Genomic DNA, 27,418 nt, shown 5'->3' with positions numbered 1-27,418 from the left:
GTCGATATATGTAGGGCACGTTCCACAGCTTCAGTCTCCTGCCCAGTGCCCACTCTCTTAGATCATGAGGCTCTTTTCAGGGTGTTCGTGGGATCTTGACTGTGTTAAAACGAAGTGAACACAACAGGGCGAGATGGTATTTCTTGTATAACCGCTGTGAAAGGTTAACAGTTTAAAAACTGGTTGGAACTTGGAAGTTGCAAGATTGTACGTTAAAACCAGAATAGTGGACGCGAATAACGTAGAAATTTGGAAATGATAATTCTCATTGGCAAGTAAATAGTTACCATATCTACGAAACTATTCACTATTCAGTCTTAAACATTTAAACAAGTGTATATGTGGGACAGAACCTAATTTACCCTGAGGTTGCATATTTAAAAACTTTACTGAGTATCATTCGCAGCCGTTTGCTAGATGTTAAATGTTCAAACGCTGCGCGCGTCTACTTTATGGAAAGCGCGAACAAAACTTACGTATGAAAAGCGCGTATGGCAAACATAACCTATTCCAATTATCCCATTTGGGTCAAATTACATGCAGACATGTGTCTCAGCCGAACATTCACATGGTTTTATAGCAGTGTCTGATGGCTGGCAGTATAAAATTTAATTTAATCCAGCATCAAAATCGTTTTAATCGCACTTACTTTCAATCAAGCAAAACAATTGATGTGTTTGTATTGTGACCGGCTTTATTGTGTCGCCAATATTGCTGGATCGGACGAACGATCTGTTTTCATAGGCATTAACTGCGGTAAATTGTAAATGTTGTCTAATAATTCAATAGGGCGACCAATTAACATACACGTTATTTTGCTATGAAGTAAAATGTAAATTTTACACCAATACATTTACACAGTTTTAACGGGGCATCATGTTCTGCTATCAACATTCTGGCATAGAAAGGCTTCCTCTGAGTAGACTATATTCAGTATGTTCAATAATTTGAAAACACTTTACTAAAAGGACGACTAAAACTTAAAGAATAATTAATCTGATATCCCTAAAATAGAAACGCCAGCAAAACCACAAATTAATCTGTAAAGAGATGTGGCTGCCAATATCATCTGAATTCTGAAAACAAAAAGAAAAGCATGCGCTGAAAATCAATAGATATCACTTGTGATGTAATTTAACTAAGAACTTCAGAAATAAAATATTTAAATATTCAGTCGCTGATAAAGCTTGAAAAAATCATCACTTTATTCAATGCATAACATAAAAAATTAATTTTTCTTTATTGCATTTTCCTGCAAAGATAACATAAACACAATTATAATGGCAAAGGAATAATATACACATGAATACAAATACGTGGAGAGCTGCAGCCGACTTATATCACTAAAATATAACACCGATTTTCAAACACAACACACATCGCCAACATAAAAGTCTGTACTCTGTGGTAATCATAACTCGATCACATCATCATTAAGACATAACGTCTCATCCGTTCGTTTTGAATCAACTTCCCTAACCAATCCATTTCATCGGTCCAACTCCCAAGTAAAATAGTGCAGCATATTGGTCAGCTCACGAGAAACACTGGTCACGTGACTGATGCTTGTTCGTTCAGCGGTCTTTCTTAGCTTTGTACACAGTTGAATTCTATAGTTCTATAGTGTGATATCTTGAACTAATGATAACTTCTCGTCTCATTCCTGCAAAGTTGAGATATTTTAGAATTTTTTATTTGAATTCAAGGCAACCGTTTGCGCCCGTTTATTGATAATCTCAAATTCCAATCTTTCTCTTGTCTAATGTTGTCGTGACCACCATTCAGCCGTAAAGTAGAATCTTCACGGCCCGCAATACTTACCAATTAACGGAGTTTTTTAAAGAAAGATTTCGTAATTGCATAAAGGATCGATTATATATTACGTGGGCGACATCTTGTCCACTTTAAACCACCTCTAGTGAGCAATCCCCTTATATTCCAACAATTAAGTGGTGCATTACGACAAGTAAATGTTGCATGCAATACTCGAAAAGCCGTGAGAAATGCCAGAAATATAGTGCTACCGCGAAATTAAAGGATCGCGAGCAAGACCGACCATAATTCAATGTTTTACAGAAATTCAACAGCTAATGCTATAGGTATGCTACCGGTCCCGTCATAAACTCGAAATGCAGTCAAAACGGAGTTATAATTTTCAATTAAATATTTATCATAATAAGCAATTTAAAATACACCTATGGCAGCGAGTCAGTTAAGTAACGAGGTCACATGAACTGGACGTCTAATAATGGGTGTTACATGTGATAGAAGATGAGTACTCTAGATACATAGTTTCTACCACATTTTGACCGCATTTCTACGAGACCGGGAGCATATGTGTTACCCTATCTGTATTTCTGGATAATTTCACGAGCGATCTTGAAGGAGTTCTCCCGTTTCAAATTATTGCTGTGGTTAGAAGAGACAGCAGTAGATGTGTTTGTCGGTCTGTTTGTCCGTCGCGGTGTGGAGTGTTCCCTTGGTTTGGGTCGTATCTTGGACAGGTCTACTTGAAGCTGATCTAAGTTGGTAATAAATTTGTCCATGGAGTTGTTCCGTTGGAGGTGCCTGTTTTTAATCTGGTCGAGTGACGTGCCTCTAGGAGGTGGTTCAGGGAGAGTACCACAAGTTTCCAGTATTGGTCGTCTGGTGCTCGTCCTGTTAGAGGAACGTCTCTCTGATGAATAAAGACGGTTTGATCTCCTGGAGCTAGAATCAGAGTCACAGGAATATCGCGTATCTTGTGAGGACCTCCGTTCACTTGATCTTGTTCTGCTGTCCGTAGATGATCTTCTGCTCATGCTGGATCGGTCCAGATCAGACAGTTCTCTTTCCAATTTATCAAGTTTTACACGCCTGTTTGCTAGAATCTTCTCGAGAGAAGAACGTCGATCCGTCAGTCGGTCAGTAGGGGTCGATGCCTGATGTCTTGGTGAGGGAGTGTAGTGTTGTGCTCTAGGCTTAATTGTCGGTCGGTCTGTCTGTCTGGTCGGTCTGCGATATTCAAAATCAGAACAGAGAATTTGTTTTACCCTTTTCAGAAGAAAATAGAAACCCACAAATATTACACACAAAATTAAATTATGTAAGGGGGTCTCACTTCGTCTGTCGTTCTCGTTGCTGCCACTTTTTCATAATATCCGCGGCGGAGGGTGTGTCGTTAATAATACCCGGAGAGGGGGGCTCCTGCTAATATGTTACATAAACACCACGATCAGAGGTACATACATAAAACATACATGCAATAAACTCATGCAAATTGCTAAACATGCACCAAACCAAAGACAAATCCGCTAAATTAAAAGACAACAGTACAAAGAATTAGGTGGTTACCTGTCTCGGTGAATATTGTCGAGGTGACTGATAAGGTCGGGACGAGGGAGGAGACGGCACAGCCGGTGGGGTGCCGTATCCCATAGAAGGAGGCGGTGCCGCTTCAAGACCTCGCGGTGCCTAACAAGGAGGGACGGGATGCAAGTTTGAACAGAGAGGAGAAAACATACCAAAAATAAACAGAACATACAACAAAAATAAGACTTATGCTGCGCAGTCAGTCATGCAATGTGCGTTGAAGTACAAAATATAGTCAAAACCATTAACTTTATTGTGGTCAATAATCTAATCACTTACATTAAAATTAACTGGTTTTTGTGGGTTGACGACGTAGACGTTCTTTTCTGGACCATCTAGATCGAGATCCATCGCCAAGTCGTCCGTCATGCGCGCGACGTCCTGAAATGAAATAAATTGAAATAGTCAACAATTTGAATGTAGCATATGATTTCGCTGATGGATGAAAATTATCAGAATCTGTGGTAAAAGTTTAAGATCGGTGAAATAATCAGTTTCAGTTTTCTGCCTAACTCACAGATCGAAATGTAATTATAGTGGCAGTTTTGTCCTCGGACGGCTCGCTTGAATCCGAATCAGGACAATCCAAATAAACTGCCTCACGCACGGGACTACATTTGAAACGCTCTGCTTCAAAATCAGAATTTATAATTCGATTCGGTCCTAATTCCGCTAATCCACGGGCTTGTTTTTCGTTCCGATCAAGTGTTAGAGAGCCGCTAATAAATTTCACTGCAGCAGAATCATCCTCAGGATGATAAGAGTCAGAAAACACGACCGGAGAACCTTTATGGCACGATGTCTTGACCTTGTTGCTATATCTGGGGATATTAGCTTTTTTTGGTACAAACGAATTGATATTGAAGCGTGGACTGGTAGATCGGTCTTCATTTCGTAACTCGAAGTGAGGATACTCACGATCATGGTTTATATTTCTAACATCATCTTGATACTGAGGTGAGAGTAAACCCTTTTTAAGGCTATGGGTTAAACTCTGAATGTCATCATTAATGCTCACATGCTCGTTATCATGCCAAGTTCGTGGATCAAAATTAGACTTAGAGTGTGCGTTACGCTTCGGACTTGAGCTAGGTTTTTCAAAACGTGCGCTTGAAGTCCTTCTAGAATTACGATTGAACGTTGAACCTTTTCCATATAAGTCGTTCAGGAAAGAATCTTGTCGGTCTTCATCTCTTGTATAAGTGTGAGGTGACATTCTAACACGAGGCTGGGTTCCCTCTCCTGTATGTTTAAAGGGTGCCGTGCTGGTGTGATCCCTGTCTTGGATAACTGGATCAGCCACTGACCCCGTGTTGTCGCTGTAGAATCGTGGCCTTACTACCTTCCTTAAACTATTAGTGCGGTCAAATCGCGGAGGTGTCTTGTTGATGTTATGCTTGGGAGAAGGTTTTGCTGTTCTAGATTTATTTGAAATTAGGGGCCTCTCATGATTTCTTGCGCCAGCTCCTGTCCCTGAATTCCTAAAGTCATCGCTGTTAAATCGCGGTCTAGCTCCCCTCCTCAAAGTCCTGAGCTCAAACAATGGTTTGCCGTTTTTGTGGTGATAGTTCTGCGAATATACCCTGTCTTTGACTTTAGCGGGTACGTGGGTCAAATCATGAAACTGTGAGTCCACATCTTTCTCCTCCCACAGGTTTTTAGCCGATGTTTGACGAGGTGTAAGCGGAGCGCCTATCAAAGGATCGCCGTCTAAGAACTCCAGCGGGGACCATGCTAGACTAAGTTTATTAGGGGTCTGAGCGGTCCTCCATTGATCATATTGACGATCTAAATTGGGCAAAGGAGAAAATTGCTTTATTTGTGGACTGGGCGAGGGACTGTGCTTTGTGGGATTATCAATGTGCTGTAAACTAGGGTGGTATCTGGCGTCTTTACCGTGAACAAGTTTCTTTATCCTGGTTTTAAGATCATCATTTTCACTGAATAGTCGTGCTCTTTTCTCAGGTATATCAATTGAGGAGCAAGATGCCCAAGGAATCTGGTTATTGCCTTTATTCTTATAATTATGTTCAGCATCCCTAGGTTCAGGAAACCAATCATTATTGTTTTGGTTCCTACCCCTATCCTCTTCAGGCCAGTCTTCGTAAGATGGTCGCCTTGCCAGACTCAGATCTAGTTTAACAGGGTGCTCCTGATCGAAGGATTCAGACTGTTGCCCTCTTCTGTTGTTACTGCTATTATTATTGTAAGGATGATAATCATAACCCCTCGTTTCGTTGACGGGCGATGGTGTTGAGTCATGAATGCTCCATGTTTGCTTTAAAGCTTTGGGTAAAACGTAATGATGTGAAACATGAGGAATATTTGGGGGGTACGGCCGATAAGGGACGTTTGGGTCATTCTGGGATTGAGGAGCATTCTGAGGATTCGGAGCATACTGCTTGTACTGAGAATAAGTTGTACAGACTGAGTCAAGACTAAGACCTTTCACTAAATTGGAAGGTTCAGGACCTCGGCTATTATAGTGCTCTAAACTAGTTTGGCGAGACCGGAGATTGCCACAAGAACCCAATTCCAAGCCTAAACGTTGCCAAGGATCGTAGAGCGGAGACACACCCCTTGGCCTTCCATTGGGTGGTATAGTTAGAAAATCATCTGGTCGTCTTTGGAATGCGTGATTTCTCGACAAGAAGTTTGTGTATTTGGTGCGCTCAACTGGATTTTCTCTCATTTAGGCTATCAAGCTGCAAGCAAAACAAACAAGTGACAGATAGATGGTGAGTAATGCCAAGATACGCCAGTCTATCTTTACATTGTAACGAAAACAATGTAACTACACTGATGATTACAATAGTTACATTATTTTGTATGATGAAATCAAGAAAAACCACACCGTGTCTATTATTTGCCTATCATCAACTACTCCTTATTCATTGATTTAACTCCTTATTGATCTAAAGCATCCATACTTCCATAAAGCGAACTGGCAGGGTTAGAAGCTTAGAGTGTGCTAATTGCAAATCATATATAATTATCATTCGGCCATTTCAAAGTAATTACCACAGATCGATAGGAGAGTAGTTTTTAACAATATTAACTCATAAGCCCATCGAAATTTTGTTTGGGTATTCAATAGACGTGAGAAATGTTGAAGGACTATCCGTTTATCATGTTTTTGATGTAAAACTAAATTCACTCTTAAAATAAAATTTTAAGAGAGAATTTGAATTTCGCACCGTAGGTAATCAACAGAGCTATCTATCCTTGGTACAAGAATGGCGAAATAACCCAAATATGTCCTTTTGTCACAGTAACAAATCTAACAATACAAACAAACCGTTCTGGTCGTGTGGTTTCATACCTGTGTGAGACGGTCCAGCTCCAGCCATTCGTCGTCCAGGTTATACTGGCTCTTCTGAAATGGAAGCAATATTTTAAAATAAGCTCAATAAACAGTAAGATATCGTCCCAACAGGTTGAATGGGTAACATTGTACTTGTAGAAATGGGCACTTCCTCGATACAGAATTCGTGCTATGTTTTTATGTATAAAGGTAAGTAGCAACATTAAAGATATAGTTAGCATTCTAGACTCTAGTATAAAAAGAATTATAGTATTTAAAAGCATGCAATCCATTATCTACCGCGTGTCAAGACTAATCTCCTATTTTTATACCATCTGCTCCGCTCAACAGGCCAAAAGATTGTACTATTGCCTCGAGCCTACAGTCTGGTGGTGTACAAGTTTAAGGCTCCTGGGCACATGAAAATACCGGTAATTATACTGATATTCCAGGCACTAATTTTGGTGCTATTGTTTGGAAGGTCTGGCGATCGTCTGGTCATCTTCGACCTTTCGTCCCCAGCATAAGTACTAAAATAGCGTGTCGGCTCCGACCCATTAGAATGGGTATATAAATACGATTTGTTTGCACCTGCTCGAGTAGCAGCCGGTACTTGTGACGTCACGCGTGTGACGTCACAGTATAAGTTGTAACTAGAGGTGGAACCTTCCTTTTAGATATTATCATTGCTATTATGCAGTGGGTTGTTGACGTCAGCGCGCATATTTCTGGTCATTTTCAGTTCAGAAAGTGATCACTAACACGGATTATTTACCACGCTACTGTACTGTTAGTTACTGAGAGTGAGACAGGCACTGGACTCTAAACTCTATTATATTTACTGAGCATGTTGAGAATGAAATACCCATCATGGCAAACTGTACGTTTTGATAATATTTTTTGTTGTGATTGTAGCTCGATGAGGTTATTCTCAAAATATGCGTAGCTAAGGAAAACGCAATCGTCGAAGCATACTAATATTTTATCGTTTATTTATAGATTATTTTACCAACTTGTAATAAATTCTTTTACAAGTTAATGACAAAGTTCGCGAACATCATCGGACGCAATGGCATGAAAAATCTTTACACACTACGCAACAACTGTAAAACAATGAATCTTTGCCCACAAAAAACTGCACATCTGTTCGATATTTAAAGCTATTTATACATTTAATGTCCGTCATTTTGCGATACAGTACTCTACTGACAAGTTGCGTATCAATAGATCAATGACTTTAGTCCTTTCACTATAATTCTCAATTCTCTCCATACGAAGGTATCGAAACTACGTACGTTTTTGTGTTTTATGAAAAATGCTACTTGAAGTTAACCGTCAATTGTATTGTAATCGAACGAATACTTCTTTGTATTCGACTAAGCCCTGGTCTATCTGTCTATAAAGGCTTTTAATTCGACGGAATTGGCAGGATTGACCGACACGGGCGCGGGCAGTAAAAATTAACCGAAATCATGCCACGGTCTCCTATCATCACCCGAACTAGTGTCAGCAACTTTTCAAGCTGCTTTTACCACCCTGGCTTGGACCAGTGAGGGTATCTCGGCATTCCAGTAATACGTTGTTAGCTTGGTGTGTTGTTGGATACGTGTAATATTGCCACACTTTAAGTCTTAACATTTGATAGTTTGAGCCTTACTAATTGCACAGTTTCTCCACAGGGCTGTGAATGTAATTTCCTAATTTCACTTTCAGACGTTTGCAGTTCTTGTCATTTAGTTGCAGGCGTTCAAAATGCTGCATTTTGCACTTGCACTCTGTGAAATGACGTCAACACTCTCCAGAATCATTCCTTAATTATTGTTAAATATTATTCCCGGCACGCTCGACACTATGTAAGGAATACATTACATGATTATTTCCAGCTGAGGACTGAGGAGGCTGTAAGTACGTAAGTAAGTACGTAAGTAAGAGGTTGCTGCACTGGGCATTGTTGGAGAAGGTTAATATGTTGTATAAGTATATAACGACACATAATTAGAACAGTTTATGGTTCAGGCTTAGGATAACATACGCAATTATAACCATAAACTTAGGACACAATAAAGGCATAACTTGGGTTAGAGCCAATATTTTTCTCCAGTTTATTCGAATCTATAGTACTACAGTATAAATAATGTGTAGTTCTGTCAGCATGTCGTAAATATGTGCAAGCAGAATCTTCTGATGCTTCTTAAATTGACGATTTAATGCGATTTAAATCCAAATGTTGGTATCACAGCTTTCGAACAGATATTTGAACTTGCGAATCGTTATTATGTTCGAATTGGCGTTCGAATTTTTATATATCCGAATACTTTGATTTGAACGTGCTCTAGTTTTGATTTTGCTCGAAGGCAATTAAAAACCCGAACCTAATGAGATTACAAAAATGTATATTAAACTCATATCTGCAAAATCATGAAGGTTTAGAAGGCTAAGTTTGAAAGGCCTTCAATTGCAGTTGCAGTGGTGTTTAACACTTCCCGAATTATAAATAATTTACAATTCTTTATCATAAAGAATTGTAAATTATAACACATAAAGTTTATGAAGTTTTGTGAATACTTGAGCTAAAAGAATCGTTCAAACCTCTTTAAATGAATCTTTAAAAAACACAAATGGAATTTTAACGGAATTTAAAAATTAGGAGATTCAGTTGCTGAGGAAGCGTTGTTAAAAGTAAAGTTAATTATGTGTAATAATATATGTTCAGTACGCTTACTACATCGTTCCTAAAATGGTTAGGTGGCCTTCCAAAGAGCACCATCGGCAATGAAAACGCCATGTTTTCTCATGTTTAATTAAATTTTTCGACCTAAAAAATCACTAAATAAATTGCTGCTGACTGCGGTTATAATTATATTCCCTCCCTTAATCATAATGGTCCACCATTCTCCTACGCTGATTGGTTTTTCTCCCAAAACCTTAATACCGTGTTCCTCATTTAATTTGATCTCTACAAAGGAGAGCAGAAAGCTTTCTAGAGAAATAAGTAATTAGCATAGAAAAGTTGAATATCTTTTGAAGTAAAAGATCCTGAAGTATTTTTAGAACGGCAAGAGCTAGAGGTAGTAAGTATAGCAATTTGTGGGTATAATAAGGTGCTAAGACAGCATGAATAAGATGTAAGATGACCAGGAAACCCACGTTTGGAGACCATGTTTGACCATAGTACTGATCCTCAACCCGCCGTTCCGGCGGCGGCCGCCGATAATTTGGGCATTTCTTCTGAAACAGTCATTAACTTTGTCGCACCCTCTTATTTGCATGGTACGTTGATTGTTATATATTATATAGTTGTACTGATATATAATAGTCATAAAATACAACCCTAATATGGTAAATTAATGAGTATTTCTAAAAGGTATATTATCTTGGGTACCACTCATATAAAGTCACTTACATCGTGCCACGGAAGCTTTTCTTCGTTTTCTTTCTCATTGAATTTGTTCTTAAGTTTGTCTGCCTCGGGCTGTTTTCTGGAAAAATAATCAATCAAGGGTCATGATATGGATCCCATGCGAAAGAAATTATCCAATTACTTATTTTGCAATTCGAAACAATGATTAAAAGATGTCAGGTTTATCGGTTTCATAATTTTGATATCGCACATCGTTAAATAATAAGTGCCAATTAAAATATTCTAACTAAAGAGTAAAGATTTGTAATTGTGCTCGTATTGTATTTACCTGTCTCCGTTCATAATAGTGGGTTTAGGTGGCACTACTGGAGCTCTCACTATATCTATCGTGTCGTATTCAACCACTGGAGGCGGCTCATTCTGAACAAATTGAAACATTCTATTAAATTGCCACAAGATATTCCCCGAAATCCCAAACAAATTTTAAATACGTTATAAGTATATTTTGTTAATAATAATGGGAATTGTAACGAACATTCAGAATAAGATCTGATATGAACTACTCCCTACCAAATGTACCGTATTTGATGGTATGGGAGATGCTGATTTAGCTCGGTTACTGTCTACTGTGAGTTGAGGTTGTGTTTTGGTTGGTAACACCGGTTTAGCGGCAACTACCGGCGGTTTAGGTTTCACCACTGCGGTGTATAGAGGGATCTCTTTTTCAGGTTCTTGATATGATGGCGGAGGAGGCTGAGGGGGTTTTAGTTTAGTTTTGGGAGAGTTTAGGAATATTTCACTTTGTGGATTAGTTCAATAAGTCATGCAATTACGACTCATACCATTCAGGGTCATCCGGAGAGTTTCATGTACAGATTAAACATGCGAAACAAGAACGCAGTCCTGTTTAGAATATTTTATAAGCGTTATCACTATCATGAATATAGATTGGAAATAGGAAAATTATCTAAAATTCATCTAAATGTTTCAGTGTAACAAATAATCATCACAAAGTATTAATTATTATTACTGATCAGCAGCATTACAACGTTAATTGAAACGAAATTAAAGATAAGATAAGAGTCAATGATGTCATGTTCATTAACCCATTAAGGCAGCGTAAAATGAACCAGTAATCAGCGGAAAGATCAAGAAGATTAGCAGAGAATCTTATCGTTAAATGGTATTTAAATACCACAAGAATCAAGAGAGTTTCCTAAATAATAAGAATAAAGATCAAGCAAAGATTAGAATAAAAATGATCAGAAGAATCCAAATTAAGCGGTTGATAATAGATTGGTCACTGGAGGTCCAATGAGCAGCGAGATAGATTGCAGCTAGATTGTCTCCTTTAGTCCATGCTGTTAGTACCGGTGGTGGTTTCTTCGGAGTTACAACAGACAAGGGGATCTGTTCTACTTCAGACTCCCCGTCTGAAGAGTCCCCGTCAACTTCGTCTCCCTCATCAGATGATTTATCTTCATCCTCATCCTCATCCTCATCCTCATCTTCATCTTCATCTTCACTTTCAACGGGTTCAGGTTCCTTAGTTGATGGCTGGAGGAGATGAACTTAGTTCCTTGTTCCAGCTTGAATAAAAAGCCAGCAAGACAAAATTAGATCCTGTCAATAAAATCATTGCATGCGGAAATAATAACAATGTTTGCGTGCATCCCGAGGAACCTGTACATTCGGTTAACTTGACAAGAGGAAATAAGGATAATGTGATGGAAGATAGCTTCCAACTAATATTCCTAAAAGCATGTAAGCTCTAGCTTATCATTAAAGTAACTTGAGTTCTAACAAATGTTAATCAAGGAACATGTCAGAGAGGACCATGGGTAAACAGGTCATCAAGACCTGTTGCAGTTTTCCAGCATCATGATTTAAACAGAACATTATTTAATACGTGATAACCCATACATCGCACAATAAATTGTCACCAACGTTCAAACGAACGTGAACAACATCAATATCATTCATTAAAAAGGAAGTCCACAGCTCAAGCTGGACCCTTCAATCATGCACATGATTACCGGATTACAATGCAGACCCAGACTCACAGGGGGAACAAACACTGCAGGAGACTTCGGCTCCAACTCTGGCTCTGGTGCCACTTCTTCTTCTTCTTCCTCTGACTCTCTTTCTTCTTCTCCTGACTCTTCTTCCTCGCTTTCCTCATCGGTTTCTTCCTCTTCCTCAGAGGGTGGTTTTGGAGGCTCGTTAACTTCAGGAGCTGGAGGGTCAGGGGCAGGAGCGGGTTTTATGTGGTCTGCGTGGCTAGCATATACATGCTCTTCTTCTTCTTCTTCATCATCATCCTCTTCTTCAGAAGATTCTTCCTCACCAGATGATTCTTCTGCTTTGGTGGGAATGTCGAGTCTAGGGTTAGGAGGAGGGATGTCTCCGTGGTTTGCATACATGTGGTCTTCCTCAGGCGCCGGCTCCTTCATTAAAAGGGAGTTACTTAATCTTAGCGTTGGAATTTGTTTCTGAGATTGTGCAGTAAAGTTATTTTTATCTAAGCTTGCACATTACATTAACACATGTTTTGTGGGGGGATACCAATTGATTTTGAACTAGAAAATAAAGTGATTGCAGGAGCAGAAGGAATTATGTTCCCTATTATAAATCAGATTAAACTTTGGAAAAAGTTTAAACACTTTTCACACTAGAAATGCACTCAGGTTAAAGGACACAACTCTCACACTTTCATTCACTTACAGAGGGGATTTACTTGTTAAACTACAAGTTGCTGAAACTTGGTGATGAATGTTAGCAACAAATTAATAGAAATTAGCAACTAATGATGTTATTTTCAAGTAAAATGATGCTTGTACCCAAGTCACAAGAACAGTTAGTAAATAATGACTGCCTGCAGAGCTTGAATTTGTACGGCTCATTAAGATGCTAGGGTAGATTAACCGCCACTCAACAGAGCTAATTGAGAGTTGTAACTGGCCGAAACTACGGTAAATGAATTTTGCCTCCCAAGGTCGACCGAATGAAGTATCATTCAATTCCAGCGGAGCTGTTCTAACGATTTAACCTCATCAATGTAGCCCATTAAGCAATATCTCTATTTCTTAGCCGGGTTCGTTTGAATTTCTAACTCAGTTTCCAAAGTGCCACCCCGCAAAATATTTACACTTGCTTACTTACCGGAACGAACTTAGGTCCCAGAGTGTTCGCCATGTTGTTATAAACATGGTCATCTTCTGCTGATGGCTGAAATATAATAATATGAAGGTGACTTTCTGGAATGAAAAAAATGATATAAGGTTATCATAGTCAGTAGTCAGTGATCACCTGGAGATCTACTAAATGATAAATCATTTATCAATTATCTTTAATATTAAATTTTATATTTTCTTGTTATGTCAAGTGGAAAGGCCCCACGCCTCCCACCCCCCTCCCCCACTAGAAGTACCAGTCCCCGGCCGAATATGGCTCCACCAGACCTGGCAAAAATTTTGCGTCCGGTCGATCACTGATTATTGCACTATCCCACCCGTTTTTACGATTCTTTAGGAATATAATGACAAAGCAAATGTTATTTATAAGAGAAAACGTGGCACAGTAGTCTCAATAATTCTGTTCTCAAAGTAAATCCAAGGGCGGAATTTCCGACATAGTGTTTTTGAATGGAAAAGCTGTTAAGTCTTCCGCTCAGCGTCTTTGTAGAGGGTCGGTCACATAAATCTGCAGACTTTATCACTTAGCAAATTGGATTCGAGAATCACGCACAATTCTGTTGGGTGTATCTAAATTTAGACTATTTTCATGGAGCTATATTCAGCACAATACCACTTTTTACGCACATTTCGTGGGTGTTGTGGGTCCCTAAAGTTAATGTAAGTCGGTCCCTCCTCCGGCAGATCCGTCACTGTCATTGTTAATCCGGTGTCCGGTATTGTCGGAGTTTTTGTATTTCCGGGTTCAGTTTGATCAAGCTCGTTGTTAGCGTATCTGTCCGAGTCTTCGTCCAAATCCTGCGTGAACAGAACAGTCAGAAATGTCGTTTAAAATCGGAAACGTTTTCCTTGTGACACGGAATAGCTCACTATTTATTGTTGTTTTTAGGACATAACCCGTTTCCTGGTCAGGAAATTTCCTGACTTTACACTTTCTGGAGAAGTAGTTATAGCGTAATTGCCCGTTTGTGGACAAACTTTGTCTCTAAACCTCAGTTAATAACGGAGCAGTAAGCACTGAAGCGCACCAAAACAACTTCTGACTCGTTTTGTTGACGTGGGTTTAACAGGGTCAAAATTCGCCGTTATTAAACGATTGGTTGTTCCTGCCGTGCGATTATTACAGCCCGTGCACTGAGGATGCGGATATATTGAAATGTTATCAGGACAGGCAAGCTTATAATCGTCAATTAAGATCGCTTAATTGGTCCTCATGTCATGAGTTCATAACGCCTCGTGCTGACCGTTTAAAAGATACCTGTGCTAATTGATAGCGTTTTTGAAAGCAAGGCTTCATTTGTTGAGGTGGCTGCTTGTTCCACGTCATTTCACGTGTTTAGAATACTGGGTGTTATTAGTAAACATGAATAGTGTCCACTCCTCGTTGGACGGTTCATTTCACAACTTTACAAGTTTCTACAGAACGCGAATATCCGGCCATATTTATCGTTCGATAGATATCATTGCATAACGTTAAACGTGGGTTCCTTTGCCTTGGCATGGCTTAGTTCTGGTACCGTCCATCTATGATACCAGAATATAAGCAGCCCTAATTTGGTCATGATAATAATAGATGCATTTAATTTACAGGCGACTTAATTCTAGAGGCATAACGTTTTGGAGGCTATACCTTGTCGACACTTTCCATTCTATTTTGATACCATACTTTTAAAAAGATATCCCTACTTCGTATGTGGCCACTCTACCATGTTCGATACAATAATTCCCTGTTTGAGTAACGAATCAAATAACGAGGCTGCACTTCTCGGCGACAACTCCGAATTCTCCGAATTTCGGCATATTTATCATCCCCGCACACGTTAATAAACTGCTAGTAGTGTAAAGAACAGGCCAGTACCCAACTAGAATGTGTACATTAAGTATATAGAAATTAAATCTAGTTATTGCTGTATTTTGTAACTTTTGTGTGTATTGTTGTCTCCATGTAATTGTAGGTTAGTTTAAAGTTAGTGGTATGTAAGTATGTGTTTATTCCCCAGACTAACCTGTCTCTCTACTGGTGAAACAGTGGTAGTTACCATGAAACTATCTCCTTGCTTGTTCAATCTCTCGTCTGATGGAGCTGATCGGTACGTGTCGTAGAATGAATTCCTGACATAGGGTTTAGCTCCCAACAGATTGATAGCTCCCTCCGATCTGGACTTGCCTATTCGCTGACTTGGTGTTCTGAGGTGATGTCTGCTACCGCTCTTATATCAAGAAAATACACGATCTATCAAAAGAAAAGGCAATTTTAAACGGATAATACTAACTATTTATAAGCTTATAAGGGCTTAACAAAATCGTTACCTCTCAAATGTGACCTCTTTAAACTCGGCGAGAGCATGACAACTCTTGCTTCTTTCCAGGGCTTGTTTCTGTGTTCCTCGCACACTGAAATCAAGTGGGTTACACACCGTTGGGTGAGTTATGCGAATCAAGTTTGGTGCACTTTCTGCAAGAGCATGTACTAGTTTCTGATCTCTGCTGGATTGTGGCGCCGTATTTCTGCCTTAGCTGTTCATTCCTGAGTACTCAACACTAGATTTAAGATCGCCAAATATACTTTTTTGTCTCGACAAATACGAAAAGTGCGATACTGTAAATATTCGGCAACCTTGATATGGGATTTAAAGATGTGTCAAATTTTCATACCAACGGCTAATAAAATGGAGATTTCAGCCTTCCTCTTGCACAGTGTACGTTTATTTTTAGCTATTTCGGGTTTTAAAAACTATTTAAAAAAAACCTATTTTGGGTTTTTGAAAGCTCGACTATTTTCCATTAAGATGCTTAGTTTAGCTGGGCAGAGGGAGGGGCTCTGTGCACGTCACACTGTGGACTAGTATAAGGCAGCTGGCCGCCCTACAACTGTGCATTAGTCACCAAAACGCACATATATTCCACAATGGAATATAGTAGCTGATTCCATAACCTCTAGTAGTATAGAGTGGTAGCCAGTATACATTATTGGTCTGTCATTACCACTAAATGGACTAATAGTTTCCGTGCTCAAACGACCAAGTTCCACGGCTTGGTAAAGAATTTTGTATAATTTAATTTCTGCAAATTCCTTTGCTCTCAGTATCCGTCGATGTAATCGATCACGTATCTGCAAAAGTACAATTGGTACTTGGTACAATTGATAATATTTAATTACAAAACATTACTTTGAACTTTAAACATTATCAAACTTACCTTGCTCTGTACTTAGATCCGGATCTGAAGAGCCCAAACACGGCCGGCATTCGTTTCTCTGCCACGTACAATCTGGGGAGGGGTACAGCCTATTGTTAGTGATGAGTGTGGGGTGTTATTACCATTATTACAACCCCCCCAGCTCGGAACTCTAACCCGTTACAAGGATTAGGGCTAAACAGGGTCAGGGCAATTTCACCTTTGAGTACAATGGGCCACCAGGTTAAGTAGCCCGACCCAGGGGCAATGTTATCTTCGTGTTGGTTACCTAGTGCCAGGTGAACATTGCGCATGTTGTAATATAACTCTGTACTTTATATCTGATATCTCAGTTGGTACATTGGTCACGTTTATTTTGTTGAATAGAAGGCTTCGTAATATTATGTAACAACAAACTTGATCGACCTCCCAAACTTCTGATTGATTCAATACCTGAAGGTAGTGTGATTCAATACCTGAAGAAAGTGTGATGGTCGACGCAGCTCTTCCATAGTACTTTGCAGGCTGCCACAGAGGGTATCCTAAAACCGATCTTATCTTTAACTACTGATTTCTGAAATATTATGTAACATTAGATGATGCCAATAATGTTAATCGGTAGTTCGTACATACCGCGAACTGTTTTTTTAAAGATTGCCCAGAATTAGAATGACCAATTAACTAATACAGTTCCGGAAGAATAGAGCATTCATATCGATTATTGGGGATTAACTGTTAACGCGGAGTGTCTATCAAGGGAACAATTATTCGAGCCACCTTGGTTCATCACCCCAGACAATTCAGTAAAAGATCATGAAGCCGGATTGCAACTTGAAAACCCTATAATTTTAGAATTTGCAACATATGTAATTTCATTTGCCATGAAACTGTTCTATATAGCTCAACGTCAGCATGCCTGGAGTATGCCTGGTGCGTACTTATGCTTTTAAGGTCTCGGCTGTTTTATGGGCCTCCCTTTTTCCTAGCAATTTCAGTGTTACCATGACAATTCAAACTCGACAGTCGACACAAATTGTCAATTAAATAGGGCATATTAATATATTGATCGAGTTTTACAACAATCGAGAAAGCTTTTAGTCCTGTCCGCGTGGTAAAGCAGTCAAATAATTTACCATGTTATAAGGCTCGCAGCTTTGATATCTCAAATTTTGATGTTCTGTTTCTATGTTATAGTGCCGGCAACCTGAGTTAATTTTGCTACACAGTCTAGACTGGAATCCTTTTATCACGCCTATTAATCTCTTGAATATAATCTTAATTTAGTATTTACCACTCTCATACTCAAAAATTTGCTAAGCTCAGTCTCCTAGGGATATTTGATGGTTTTCATCGCCATATTTTCCTCTCGGTTTCGTGGTTCGCTGGTTGGCTTGTTCACTACCATACATAATCGAACATTTAACATACTTCTTGACCACGCTCAACCACACTCACCTCTGAAGGTCGAAGCTGAACGTAAAACTTGTCCTTGTGGAATGAAACCTGAAATGAATGTCGATTAATCACTGACAGAACACCAGCTGTCGTTAATATGGAACTGATTATCTTATATTCACCGGACCGCATGTAGCTCATTTCCATATAGAGAAATTGACAGCTCACGCGGCTATATTAAACCACACGACATTAATTATCTAATGAAAGTTTTATTGGGGTTAGCTTTCGGTCTCTCGCTTCCTCCAACATAGTTATAGTCTTTTTAAAATTTGAATCGTGTGGCTATGATTGACTTCCATTTATGATAAGGTGGGTAAAAATATGTTATAAATGCGTGATGAAATGTGCCACGAAGACTTCCGTTCTCTCAGACTTGGCGATGCTTCTAATTCGTCGATATTTTCACAAAATTTATAAGATAACCATTAATTAATTTTCAACAGCTTAGAGCCCTCTTTAACCAACATCTAATCTGTAGTTCGTTACTATATATTATATACCTGAAGAACTTTAGCCCAGTTGAATGAGTTCATTCTGACCATATCTCCAGCTTGGTAGATACGTATCCCCGTTGGGGAGATCCCGATATATAGCCTGATTCCTTCCAGATCCTGTTAAATAATCGTATCAAAATGTTCGAGTAAAGGAAAGCAATTTATAGATTAATCCTTTTCAGACCGTTAAAGAATCGGTGATTTGTCGTGAACTGACCGGGCTTAGGCTCGACAAGGATAATTTAAATCGAACTAGCTCATTTTAAAGTTAATCGACAAAATGATAACTCAGATGACTTTCAATCCATGCTGCGCAGTGCAGCCATGGTCGTTGCAGCCATGATCGTTGAGACATCTTAAATTGGTATTGGATAAGGCAGGACTCCGCACCGTATATGGTAAAAACTTGATTCATACCACGTACGGCCGACACGTGCCACTGCCACGATCTTTTAATAAATATTCAGAATTTTTGATTATAATTTTTCTCTGTCGAAGCACTTACCATGGCAAGATGAAGGTCAACTCCGTACAGCTCGAGTCGCTTCACCTTGTCCAGCATGTTCATTTCGGCGTCTGAAGGCGTTTGTCCGGCGTGGGATTTGTGGAATTCCGCCACTTGGCACTCAAACTCCTCATTCTGCAGAAAATGTGGAGGTAAAAACGGCCAATAATTTCGGATTTTATAATAATATAATATATATTACCGTAACAGTGATATATATTATAATTATATTACTAGCTAACTCTTCAATAGTTTTACGATTTAATTAAAATGTTGTTGGTCGGAAAGTTTGTTACAGAACATTAATTTCATGTCTTATATCTGTCCCTTAGAGCAACAACATATATCTATCAAGTCGAACTTCAGGCGGGCTACTTGAGCTTCAGATCAATATATTAAATGGATCTCTACACCTCTCACGTGACCAGAGAATCCAATCTATTTTACACTATTGAGAGTGGCTATATTACTTGCTCTGCACCTCACGGCCTTTTGCTCGTCTCTGGTGAATATTGTCTGCAAATCACATGCGAAATGAAACTATTCTACAGAATAGTCCCCCAACTCCAAGTGATCCGTGTTAATAACTCAAGAACAGTTTTAGAACAAAATTTAATATTTACAGGGCATTTTCAGACTTCAAGTTTATTCGAGTTGGGTGAGGCAGCCTTATGACGCTTTTTTTACAAAATGTCTGATATCTCGATAATTTTTTCTGCTATCAGCTTGTTCTCGGTCCCAAAGTGATGGTCATGTGATGCTGAGCTTGGATCACCACTTAATCTGCCTGAAAACCTCGCAGGAGTCGTAATTTATTGCAGGTGTCATGTGCTGATTGGGTGCTTGATCGGCTCTAACAGACTGACTCGTTAGCATGCAGCTGAGTACCGGGCACCTAATCAGATAATGCGGTGATCAGCCGATCCCAGGAGCTAGCTAGATCCTGCAACTATTGACAGGGTGGATCACGTGATCATCATGCAGCTCCTGAATGGGTTAGAGCCTTAAAATGCTGGGAATCAATCCAGAGTTCCAGAGTTTTACCCTGATATTTTAGACACAGATTCAGGATCGGAGCAACATACCACATTATTTGAGAAGTTTTAAGCTGTAAAATCAAATGTAAGGCGAGTTATTAACAAAAGTCACTTGGAGGCCTTCTTTTGGAACACCCTGTACTATCCACAAAACGGTTATCAACCGCACTTATTTTATAATACTTTGTTATATATTTTATCCACAGTCCACCATACATACGACTTCCTGAATACTTCTTAAGTGCATACTGCATCAGTTTAACAGTTTTATATTGTGACCCACGATTGGTTTTTAACTTTGAGTAGCTGAACAGTGGACACTTACGAATACGATTGCATCACACCAATCCGCAATAAGTGTGCATAAAAACATTCATTATAATCTGCTCATGCTCTCTCGATCTGTTAGTTACAGTTTATCACATTACAGAACTGTTAATTTTGTTAACGACTGGTATTTCTATTGTTAACCGCTCACCCATCAAGCGGGGTCTGGTAATTTCCAAGTTCCCGGGCGATCCTCCCGATCGGCAGGAGTCCTGAACAAGGCACCTGGTAGTAGCAATCTTTTGTTATCTTCAGGAAATCCACCTTCCTGACACAGCATTGTGGTTGACAAGCCCGACAGGACGATTAATTTAATCCTCCGGCAGCATTGTAATAAGGAATGTTACCACATCTCCCTCCCTGATCCAGGTACAAGACTAACCACACAGGGGATATATCTGTAGTATGTCTGGGCAGGATGCAGTAGAGCGTGGTAATCGGAGCCTGGGAGGCAGTATCGTGTTTCTAGCTCCCGCTCGAGGGACAGACAAGGTCATTTCATTGAATAGGTGCACCCTGGTGTAGGTACACTCTCCCAGGGTGCCAGGGCCTGTGTGCTTCTCATGTCTTTAGTTAATAGTACTAGCTTGTCCATGTTCATTCACCTTCCACCAGCTGCTGTTTGTGTGTTGTTTCAGTAGTCCCGGACCGTGAAACCACATAGCAGCCCAGCTACTCTAAATGGAGCCTCATCGTAGCAATTTAAAAATGAATTCCAATGACGGACGGATCTACAAACCATCTACCAACCAATGTTCACGTGATTTGATTAAAGGCTGTGATTGGTTGAGGGTTCTAATGACGGTCAGATCTAATACGATGATTACTTGGTGTTTGAGCGCTGTCTTAATTTTGTTGTCCTCTCTTTAGAATTAGACTCAATTGTCAACACGAATAAATGTGTTTGTTATTTGCTTTAATTAAGTTTATTAACTTTCATCCTACGGCGTTTAGGATGATTACAAATTCCTTATGATCAGTCGTTTGAATGCCTGAAGAGGATGGAGAGGAAGAAGACTATAGTTATGAAGTAACGAAACCATCAAATAAGAGATGAAGATCGAAAATCATTATGACTGGGACACCTTTTAAAAATCGGTCCTTTACCTAGTTGAGACATCTAACATAATTTACACCTTGACCGGTTGCGTCATTCCGAGTCTCACGTAGTTTAATTCGTTGTAGTTTGTACGAAAGTAAAGTTTTGTATTGAGCATGGTTTGTTTGATCGACATCTTTCTGACCAATTCCAGTATTTTTTAAATAAAAAGTGTTTCTGGTGCATCTTACTACAGTACCCGCGCAATGCGCATATTGTATCATAAATACTGTCAACATTCTGTCTGAACATTGTCCTAACTCATAATTACGTTGTTACGTTGTATGATATCAATAGTTAATATCCTACCTGTAACAGGACATTATAGCAAAATTTAGCATCAAATTATATCCGACTTAAACGCTGCCTTTACAGAGTTGGTTGTCGTTAAAAAGCAGATGACATTCCACCATCAAGTATTAGAAAGCAATTCCCAAGGCGTCCAGCAACCAATAAAGCTGTCAGGCCTCACAAAGAGTTCTACAAATCAGGCACTATTCCTGGAAAGCCATTATGAATTCGCCAATATCCTGTCTATCGTACGGTTATAATATGGACAATAATTGGAACTACGTTATTGGAGCAGGGAGGGAGGGAGGGGTCCTGAGATCAAGACAGATTGGAAACATACTCGGTGATATAATATCCAGTATTCTGTGAACAGCTGCACAGTTTTAGTCTTACTTTATCTGACTGGTATGGTAGACCATGCGGGGGATGCACTCAAGACATCTGCTAATCCAGAGTAGAGCTTTAAATGAGTTAAGGAAGGAGGCAAGATAGGAAATAGTCCGGTAATCTGTAATTAGTTGAGTTATCCAGGGGGTTCCGGTCAAATTACCGTCCTTATATCATCAAGCAAGCCATTATGAAGGATTATTGGACCCTTCTTTAACTCTATGGCGATTTAATTGCACTTCTTTACCTGTACCATTGCGTCAGGACAAGCACAGTGGGTGTTCTTCGTATACTTATTAAATAAAGCTTACGATTTACGTAACTCTAATTAGGATTCAGACGTACATTGCTAAAATGCATTTTTTATTTATCTAAATTAGAACAAATCATTCAACCACATTATACGAATATTTGCTTTCAACCTCAGTTCAACTCCTTAGTTAAGCAATTTCGCAATTGAATCATACAATAAAATTAAAACTATTTAAATTATTGCATAGCTATAAGTCCGGCTCAAGTTAATGGTTTAAGACGAGGGCTAGTATTTGTCGAGAGGGTATGATCTAATATTGTCTTGTAATCTTAAGAATATAGTCCTAAATTTTTTAATTCTGTAAAATTTGTAGACATAATCTCTTATCTAACAAAAACAAAACATACGTTATTTTATTCACGTTTCACAGCCATGTTGTTGCTGAATTGTTAGTGTGGACGTGAACCCTTGTGAATAATAGGCGCTTAATAGGGCATTTAAAATTCATATTTATAATATTATGACAATATAATATATCATAATCAATGCAATAATCATACAAGATTTAAGTTAAATTTGGTTAAATTTTGTAAAGAAATAGATTAAATTTAACCTAAAATTCTCGTTAAAACCTGGTCCATAATCCAGATGGCACTAATGGGTTTGAATGGTACTAATATACCCGTTGCTCTCATATTATAGTTTCTATAAATTTTTTTTGTACCACTCAAATCTATAAAAAGATGCACTTTAGTCTCATTGCGTTAATAGAGCACACGACTTTACCCGAAGCAACCGTGATATAATATTAATTATTCAACAAATTAGGCCTTTTAAGGACTTTCAGACAAAGAGATCGCACTCGCATTATTTTATCCATCTTTAGAGAAGGGTACGGTTACAACCTTGATAACTTATTTCGATTATCCGCAATCACAATTATATTATTATGATCTGTAGTTTACAATTTAACTTGTTGCATCTGTCCATTAACTAATTGTACATTTGCATTGTTCGTTTCTGCAGGAGTGTGTGGGTGCTGGTGTGATGTGAGTGGGTAGGCGCCCTCCCTTCTCGCCATGGTCTCTCGATGACCCAGCTGGGACCATTGTACTACGCCATGTATCAGCAGCTAATAATATCATCTAGACATGATGTTCGGAGAAGGGGTCCCCGAATTACAATTCAAACAATGATATGAATTATAAATTACAATAATGACTTTGCTGACGAATATTGTACCATTGAGTGTTGAGCTCCGAGCGAGCACCCCTTAGCTTTACCCGTTTACTGTAACATCGCTGTGTCTCAACCTTGATGCTTTTCCTGTGAACAACTCCGGTACTATGACCAATGATATATAGCTTCAACACTCCAGAGGTCTGTTGTGATGATATTTATTTTTAATGATTATGTATATACTTTGGGAGTCCTGGCGTCTAGCTAGCAGGAGTTGCATGTGCACTCTGTGGGCACGGCGAGAAGGCTTCCTGCTTACCGCAGGAGGCCAGCGTCCGTTGACCGTAACCGAGAGAGAGACCAATGATATTGTATATCATAATATATGAAAATATATTATGATATATATCTCTTATATAATATATATTAGGACGCAATGAAACTACCGGGTCACCTCTTGATTAGAAAGATCTTATTAATTGTTTTTGCTTTTGCAAAAATAAACACGGTTTTCCTTCACATTACGAGCGTGCAGACTAGCGGTTGGTGTTATTGTCCGACACTTGATCTATAATGCTATATAACAATGTTAAATAAAGGTCTGCAATTATCATCTCGGAGAAGCTTACAAGGCTAACCACTATACTCATTACTCAACAGGTGGTTACGCTTGAGTAATACTATAACATTGAATAATTGATAATTGTATAGAACATGCCAATTATACCACATATTCAGGGAATGTTTCAATAAGAGGTGTTGCTCCTCTGACATGGGCACCGCAAAAGGTAATTCATTATTGCAGGCATGTGTGCAAGGATTGTGGGAGTCAGAGTGAGCGGTCGAACTGATTGTATTGTTCTCCAATATAATCTCACTACCATTACTACTATAACTATATCCGACCACAAACAAAGTATCTTAATACTTTGTAGCTAGTAAGGCAGTACAGAGCATCCAATGAGCTCAAGCTTTATAATGCTTTTAAATTTTGTTGATGTTGGGTATTTGATAATAATGGGAGGTAAACGATTCTAGGTCAGATTCTTGTTGCCAATAGTTAAGTTAAAGCTTTGTAATCATAGATTTTTAAAATTCTGCCGAAATCAAACGGATCTGAAGCTCCGGCTGTCTACCGTAATTATGGACAACTCTATTAAACTTTGCATTTAATAACTACAAATTTATTTTGCCTTTATAGTTTCAGTAATGGTTTTAGATCAAAGCATTTTATCGAGAGATTTTAAAAGATAAAAGGATCGATAGCAATAAAGAATTTGAGAATATTGTAAGGAGGTAAACGTGAATTGTTACGTGGGAATTGTAAGTTGCTCACAGTTACCTTCTTTTGTTCGGGTCATGGCAGTTGGTTTGCCCTTTTTTGGTAGGCTTTTAATATCATTTAGATCTCAAATCCCTTACAAAAGAAGTAATTTGTCTTGGTGGGGAGATTGTTGTTATAACGGTTGATCACGTTAAATAGAGTGATTCTCCTTTCAAACGTATATTTGTATATATTTGTCCTTAAATATACTTTCAATTCGTAATTGTTCAATCTTAAATCTACTTTCAATCGACTGTGCTCTCAAAAATATCCTTGCAGGCTGCTGTTGCTTGGAACTAGAATCTAGATAGCTGGTATTTTTTTTCTTTTTCTTAAAATGACGTTTTCAGAATAAGGATAATGGCCTTATTACATTCCAGCAAGTTTCCTCAGAATTCAAACCTAGCTCTGGCAAACTGAAGGTGTCTAAACAGTGGTCTGGAAGAACCCATATATAATACACAGGTATACCAGCTAGAGCCAGTTTGTCTTGTTTATTACTATTGCTCTACATATGACATGATTTGATTAGAATTTACATTTGGCTGTGTAACAGAATTATGAAACGTAGACTTGGGACATGATGGTGCAGAGAATTTCTTTAGTATTGCATTTTGCGTTAACTTGAAGTTGGAACTTTTAAGAAATTCCTATCCCCCTCGTAGGCGTGATCCCTTGTATTGGTAACGCTTCTTGGTTGTTTAATTAAAAAATTCGCTAATGAACTCAAGTTTATTCTCGAACTCTGGATTTTAACATCGATGACAGCGCGTGACAGAATATATCACATTAATTAGAAAGCTCTCTAAATATCTCATATTAAGCGATATAAGGCGTGACAAAATGCCAGTTTAAATAACCTCTCAGTTTAGTCCCGTTCCGTAAAATTATACGTGTATTTTCATACCTTCTTTTGAATATGTTTCAACTTGTGGTGCTTCTGACACTATCAGGCAGGCTTTCCGTCCTCGAAAACAAAACTATCCAGCTCAATATCAACAGCACATGCCAATATCCACACGCTGTATTGGTAGGCGAGCTTTTTTCAGTAATTAGTTAATAGAGGGTTGGAATGTGGAGCAGGTCAAGAGATCTGGTAGGGTCCTGTAACTACTGTAACTAGCAGGCCACATAGTTACAGTCTGTATCACAGTACAGCCTACCACCCATCAACACGAACCCTCACATGTAACCAGTTATCAGTTGTGAAACGTACTGGTCAGCTTTGGGATGTGTTGTATCTTCTAGTTGTGATTTGTGCAAAGATGTGCTGATCTTTGGAATTCGTATGCCATGTACTTTGTTAGAAACTGATCAGACGGTATTTGGATCGTTATAAATTGTGTGCCATGTACTTTGTAAGTAGTGATACGACGACACTTTGATCAGTAGAATTTGCAACTCACTAATGATATTGTAGGAGTACAAACTATATTATATATAATGACTTGTGCCAAAAAGTCGATACTTGGTGTGTAGGGTATCTCGCTATTGGCTTAATGATTTGTAATATCGTAGACTTCTCTGTTTGTTGGCTTCATCGTTGTTTGTGATTAAATATATTCAAACTTTGTATTTGTGCTTTTTATTAACAAATTAAGGGTAACCTTACATGCTATGTAGTCAGGGTTTGGACTGGCTAAAACAGGTCAAAATATCCCCATCTTATTACACACATTCACTTATTTGATATTAAACGCAACCGAGCACAGACGCATCTATACTGTGTAATACGTTTTAACATTAAGCCATTAAGTTTTAAGTGTAAAACTAGGCCTTTAGATAGTTTAACTTAAACAGCTGGGGTATACTGTTGGCTCCTAACGACATAACTGAACCCACACCATAACACGGCACAACAACTCCTTGTTCTATTAATAAACGCACTACATTGTACACAGCTCTTACTTTTGATAATTTTGTTTGCTTTTCACTTCTGAATTTTGACTCCCCATCACCACCCTCTCTCTCGCTTATTTTTAGTTACACAATTTCTATGTTTTTTCACTTTTCTATATACAGATATTTTAACACGGTCAGCATAGGAGTGAGTTTGTTCTTTTGTTAAACACGGTGGTACTAGCCCGGTACTCAAATGCATCGGTCTGCAGTCAGGCCTGAATATAGTGTTGTGTGACGTGAAACTAGTGCTGTGTTGAAACTAGGGCTGTGTTGAAACTAGGGCTGTGTTGAAACTAGTGCTGTGTTGAAACTAGGGCTGTGTTGAAACTAGGGCTGTGTTGAAACTAGGGCTGTGTTGAAACTAGTGCTGTGTTGAAACTAGGGCTGTGTTGAAACTAGGGCTGTGTTGAAACTAGGGCTGTGTTGAAACTAGGGCTGTGTGACGTGAAACTAGGGCTGTGTTGAAACTAGTGCTGTGTTGAAACTAGTGCTGTGTTGAAACTAGGGCTGTGTTGAAACTAGGGCTGTGTTGAAACTAGGGCTGTGTTGAAACTAGGGCTGTGTTGAAACTAGGGCTGTGTTGAAATTAAGGCTGTGTTGAAACTAGGACTGTGTTGAAACTAGGGCTGTGTTGAAACTAGGGCTGTGTTGAAACTAGGGCTGTGTTGAAACTAGTGCTGTGTGACGTGAAACTAGGGCTGTGTTGAAACTATTGCTGTGTGACGTGAAACTAGGGCTGTGTTGAAACTAGTGCTGTGTGACGTGAAACTAGGGC

At 38.9% G+C, this 27,418-nt stretch overlaps 1 protein-coding gene across 20 annotated transcripts in view; it reads right to left on the bottom strand.

Moving 5' to 3' along the window:
• Positions 1-810: 810 nt before the first annotated feature.
• The window catches only part of LOC134819688 (band 4.1-like protein 3), a 36,740-nt gene continuing 10,132 nt past the window's right edge, over positions 811-27,418 (bottom strand). The window contains exons 6-24 of one of the 20 annotated variants that reach the window (XM_063829774.1): positions 18,845-18,979; positions 18,346-18,456; positions 17,843-17,890; positions 16,864-16,961; positions 16,409-16,480; positions 15,521-15,604; positions 15,217-15,409; positions 13,179-13,244; positions 12,080-12,463; positions 11,388-11,573; positions 10,596-10,769; positions 10,345-10,436; positions 10,059-10,134; positions 9,803-9,883; positions 6,674-6,727; positions 3,631-3,732; positions 3,334-3,453; positions 3,101-3,189; positions 811-1,663 (exon numbers count right to left, since the gene is read on the bottom strand). In XM_063829774.1, the coding sequence (XP_063685844.1) occupies positions 1,639-1,663; positions 3,101-3,189; positions 3,334-3,453; positions 3,631-3,732; positions 6,674-6,727; positions 9,803-9,883; positions 10,059-10,134; positions 10,345-10,436; positions 10,596-10,769; positions 11,388-11,573; positions 12,080-12,463; positions 13,179-13,244; positions 15,217-15,409; positions 15,521-15,604; positions 16,409-16,480; positions 16,864-16,961; positions 17,843-17,890; positions 18,346-18,456; positions 18,845-18,979 (2,190 nt within the window). In that variant the 3' untranslated portion in view covers positions 811-1,638. The remainder of the gene's footprint in view (positions 1,664-3,100; positions 3,190-3,333; positions 3,454-3,630; positions 3,733-6,673; positions 6,728-9,802; positions 9,884-10,058; positions 10,135-10,344; positions 10,437-10,595; positions 10,770-11,387; positions 11,574-12,079; positions 12,464-13,178; positions 13,245-15,216; positions 15,410-15,520; positions 15,605-16,408; positions 16,481-16,863; positions 16,962-17,842; positions 17,891-18,345; positions 18,457-18,844; positions 18,980-27,418) is intronic. The other 19 variants (XM_063829782.1, XM_063829789.1, XM_063829798.1 and 16 more) reach the window with 19 other exon arrangements.

This window comes from Bolinopsis microptera, chromosome 1 (assembly GCF_026151205.1).
Source record: "Bolinopsis microptera isolate Bmic1 chromosome 1, MBARI_Bmic_1.0, whole genome shotgun sequence".
In the NCBI taxonomy this organism is placed as follows: domain Eukaryota; kingdom Metazoa; phylum Ctenophora; class Tentaculata; order Lobata; family Bolinopsidae; genus Bolinopsis; species Bolinopsis microptera.
This window is presented reverse-complemented; position numbering and strand designations above follow the sequence as displayed.